The following is a 5,069-nucleotide window of genomic DNA, read 5'->3' on the forward strand; positions in this document are numbered from 1 at the left end:
TGTGTGTGTGTGTGTGTGTGTGTGTGTGTGTGTGTGTGTGTGTGTGTGTGTGTGTGTGTTCTTCATTTGTTTTTGCTGATCATAATGTCATGGCTGTCGATGATTTGTTGGAATATGTCGAGTAGACGCCGGATATCGTCTGCGTCATCTACAACAGTTGTCGTCTGCTTTTATTTTTTTTAATTATCAGTCAACGTTAACTCGAAATAACATATTGTTTGACAGATATTCTTATTAAGCACACAATAATGCTATCCCTTTATATAATGTTCAAATATCAATGTATTTTGTATCATGTTTTTTAGTACTTCTAAAACTGATCTTATAACCTTCTTGTCTTTTTGTTTATTAAATAATTACATCTATGAACTTATGTATCTTGTCTGCATTTTGGTTACATTTATATCTGTTCTAAGAATATAACTTATCGACCAATTACTCTTTAATAATATTTCCACCCAAGAATACTTTTCCAATTATAGCGAAGAGGAGGCACTGCAAGACTGATCTTGCAGACAAAAAATCTCTTAATGTGGAGCAGAATATCTCCCGTATTGCTTCTCAAAATCTGATCTTCAGAAGCTTTAGAACTGTTATAGTCGTGTAGTAAATAATGGTAAATTTAGTATCCCTCTCTTCTTCACTGGTTACTAAGTACTGACTTTTTTAAAGATAAAATGAAATTGTTTTCTCGGTTGCTTTACAATTATTCTATCCTTGTTGATGTGATAATTCTTTATCTAACTTCAGTAAAATTTTCAAACTCGTGGCGAATGTAATTTCTCCGCCCGACACTTATATGGCTTACGATAATATTCTTGCTAATGTGTTGCAAAAAAATGCTCTCCTGAACTTTCTAATCTTGTATCTTAGACGCTTCGAATGCTTAACCGAGTCTTCTTTTCCAGCCTGATTTTCTTGTTTCAAAAACTTTTGCGAACGTTCTCATTCTCATAACTACCATCACTGAGCGTTTCTTTTACATTTAACTTGTCTAAAAGAACTTGGAATGTTTATATTAGATGTGTTGCTGAATCAGCCACAATGCAGCGTGTCCGGAAAATTCACCAGAAACATTTTTGCAGTGGGAACTTTCGCCATAAAGAGGGTACATAAGCAGACTGTAAACTAGAAGACTCATTTGAAAGAAATTATCTTCCTCTAATTGGTACGTTAGTTGATGAAATTGTCATTTCAAGAAAACAGCTGGGGTTTTTTTGTTTTTTTTTTCAATTTTTTTTTTTTACGGTAAATTTTCCTGAGGCAAAAATGTTTACGGCAAAACTTCCAACAACCGCGATGAAGGTTGCTCTTTTATATCCTTCTTCTCTTCTTCGTCGAATTCAAAACTGGGGTTCTTATTCTATCGAATCTGGTTTTGTCAGCTGAACCTCAACAACACGCCTTTTGTCAGAAGTGGTTTTTTTTTTTTTTCATCTTACTTCAAGACATAATTCCATATCCATTGCCCTACCGAAATTTTCATCCCCTAAGCCTATTAATCGAATGACACTCCTTTTTATTAATTTCCCTTCGTCGTTGTTCTTGCCCCTACGCCGTAAGTTTCATTTCTCCAACATCTGCCAGATGAAACTCTCTTCTTCTTCTTTCCCTAACATGATAAAACATTGATTCCTATAAAACTGGTTCTGGTCGTTTTATGGCTTTTACAGGATTAAAGTGTTTGTGTTTTTTCTTTTCCTTCGTTCTGTAACTCCCTCAAAACTAGGTTATTATTTGAGGCCTGTTTTATTATTGCCTTCTTGCCACATTATTGGAAATAACTTCCAATAAAAAAAATGTCTCTGCAAGAAATTCTTTAGCAATATCTCCCCCTAGCTATATTATATTTTGATAATATCTTTACGCAGTTATTCTTTAATATATCTTCTTGGATATTTTTAATAATTCTTTAACGCTGATGTGCGTAATTATATCACTACTCAGAATTCCTTCAATAATATCATTACCCAAATATAATGCTCCTACCTAGATTTATTTTGATAATATCTCTTTAACCAGGTGTTTCTTTTTTTTAATAATTCCCCTAATATTTCTGTCTATCACTTGTATTTTCACTCATCGTTAGCACCATTTTAGCTCCTGTTTGCAATTCATATCAACTCTGTGAATATCTAGAGTTTCTTCATTTACAAAATAAACATCTGACTGTCGTTGTCAAGTTTCTGTGATGTTATCAAAATTGATATCGTATTTTTAAGATGGCGACGATAGTTCAGTAGTAGCAGTAGTAGTTGTGGTTGTTGTGGTCGCCATCGTTGTTGTTGTTGTCGTCATCATCGTTGTTGTCCTTAAACTGATGTCACTCCTTATTAAGAACACCTTTGATCAAAAATATCTACCCGTCTTTTATTCAAACTTAGTCTATCTAATAATTCCTTAAATTTTAAAACATTATGGTATGATTTTAGATCTGTTTTTCTGCTCTCTATAGCAGGTCATGTGACTTAATCGAGGCCCCTTATTGGTTCGATGATTTTTCGGTAAAACCATTGATTGCCATCAAACGTGCATATATTTTCATTGACCTCTTATCTTTATTTCTGATTTTGGAAATTGAGCCCTATATTAATAAAACCATATTAAACGCAATAGGCTGGATCTCACCAAGTCTGTACTTTCACATATTTCTAATTCTCCAAGACCGTCACAACATCAACCGCATTGATATTCTCCATCTTGTTCATTCATCTAACAAAATAGGAATGATGAGATCCACGAACACGTGTATATTTTTCTAACTCTCTGCTTTCTTCGGTGATGTTCTGTTTGGTACCCTTTATCATTGCTAACTACGCTAGGAACATTGAATTTTTTTGTGTGTGTGTCAAGTGAAGGTCATTATACAAATAAAAATTAAATAAACACACGCACTGGTTCAATTAGTACATTAAAAAAATCGTTGAATAGTTACTAGGTAAAATAAAGAAGTGGTATTGAACCAGTGCATGTATTTAATTTCTGCTGGCACAACGACCCATTCCAAGACACAAGATTTGTTTCAACAAATGAATTCGCATCAAAAATCTTGCAAACCAAATGCAAAAACGAAACTAAATTCTATGTTATTGATAAGTTGTAGAATTTCAACCAAACAATGATACCCGATATGGATTTCTTTACTAACGTTGGCTACTGATCTGCACCTTATTATCTTCGTTGTTTTAAGTGCTCGGCTGTATTTCATGAGCCCAACCCCTCATATCACATTTTACGGTTTCCTTACATTATGTGTTCAAAACCTTTGTACCTATCAGGTGTAGAATATATGAAATTTCTCTGAAAGATGTCGACCTTTTTCTAAATACTGTTACTGTATGTACTATTCCCATGTAGTACGGGTGGATTTTCCTTTATTTCTTGATATCCAAAACTATTTCAAAGTATACTGGCGTTCTTCAAGCTTTGGCGAGGAAACGAGCTATTGCTGTAGCGCGCAAGCGGCTTTGAAGGGTGTTTTGCTGTGAGAATTATACAGCTTCTTGCCATGATATTGGTGAATAGATTATCAGGAACGCACACCATACACAACACACACACACACACACACACACACACACACACGCACACACACGCACGCACACACAGACGCTTTTATAAAGTTTTTCTCAATTCTTGTGTACCTAACGTTAAGACAGCTTCAATGGCGGTGTGTCGTTTGTATTTTTGGAATTTTATATATATATATATATATATAATGTGTGTATATACATGTGTATGTGTATATACACACCCATACACACCCGCACACAAACATACATGTATGTATGTATGTATGCTTGCCTGCATGTATATAATGCTTTTCCGAAGCATTTTTCTCCTCTTAGAAGCAAAGTTCTAAACATTAGTAATTCCATAGCAACTCTTTTCGTTTTTCTTGTTTGCAATTCTAATACAATGACACTTAACATGAATTTTTGTTTTTTCGTGCAGCTGTTGCTTACCTTTATGTTAGTTTCGTTGAACACCTGATACTTGTAGTCATCTGGGAAATATTTTACGATCAGAAACAGAAAATATTTTGAAGCCCTTGTTTCTTTTTTATATATGAATGCATGCATGCATGTCTGTATGTATGTATGTATGTATGTATGTATGTGTGTGTGAATGTATGTATGTGTATGTATGCGTGCGTGTAGGCATGTATGTGTGTATGTGTTCGTGAGTATGTGATGCTCTGTGTACGTTTTCCGTGTTTCATGAATCCAAAACGATATACATACATACATATATACAAATATGTATACAAATACTTGCATACACATTAACATAATATGCACATGCATCCACACCCACACACATACACATATATATGTATGTACGTATGTATGTATAATAAAAGAATATGGATGGAAACAATTGTTCAATTACATTACTTACGGTTCCATAGAGTGGATATTTATTTTGCTTATTAATATTTCACATTATAAAACAATATAACCAGACCATTTCGTCAGACATCACCAAGAATATACGTTTACATTTTCCATTCCGTTTTTTCAGCAAGGAATGAACATACTTCACTGTGCGGCCCAGAACAACCATCTTAACATCCTTACCTTCATCGCCGATTCATTGGAAAACTTTGATGTTAATCAAACGGAGCGGGTGAGTAAATAAACGCACTGCCAATCCTACTTCTTTTCTTCTCGTTGTTGTCACTGTATGTTTTACGTGCTGACCCGGGGATAAGGGTCAGCTCTATATCACCGACAGAACAGTCACTCCTCTCGCAATACAGTCGTTAAAATTGCTAAAAATAACAACCAAATCTCCATAAAATGACATGTTATTATCATAAGATATGACACATTGTATAGTATAGTCCTAGATATACTAGATGCAAGCGTGGTTCAGTTGTAAGAAGCTTGCTTCCCAACCACATTATTCCGGGTTTAGTTCCACAGCGCAGCACTCTGGGCAAGTGTCTTCTGTTATAACTTTGGATAGACCAAGGCCTTGCGAATGGATTTTGTGGACGGAAACTGAAAGAAGCCTGTCGTGTGTGTGTGTGTGTGTGTGTGTGTGTGTGTGTGTGTGTGTGTGTG

General features: G+C 34.9%; 1 protein-coding gene across 6 annotated transcripts in view; it reads left to right on the plus strand.

Moving 5' to 3' along the window:
* The window catches only part of LOC106878307 (ankyrin repeat and death domain-containing protein 1A), a 156,757-nt gene that overhangs the window by 110,245 nt on the left and 41,443 nt on the right, over nt 1–5,069 (plus strand). For all 6 annotated transcript variants that reach the window (XM_014927492.2, XM_052975891.1, XM_014927495.2 and 3 more), the window contains one exon: nt 4,525–4,629. In XM_014927492.2, coding sequence (XP_014782978.1) covers nt 4,525–4,629 — 105 coding nt within the window. The remainder of the gene's footprint in view (nt 1–4,524; nt 4,630–5,069) is intronic.

This window comes from Octopus bimaculoides, chromosome 23 (genome assembly GCF_001194135.2).
Source record: "Octopus bimaculoides isolate UCB-OBI-ISO-001 chromosome 23, ASM119413v2, whole genome shotgun sequence".
NCBI classification, from domain to species: Eukaryota; Metazoa; Mollusca; class Cephalopoda; order Octopoda; family Octopodidae; genus Octopus; species Octopus bimaculoides.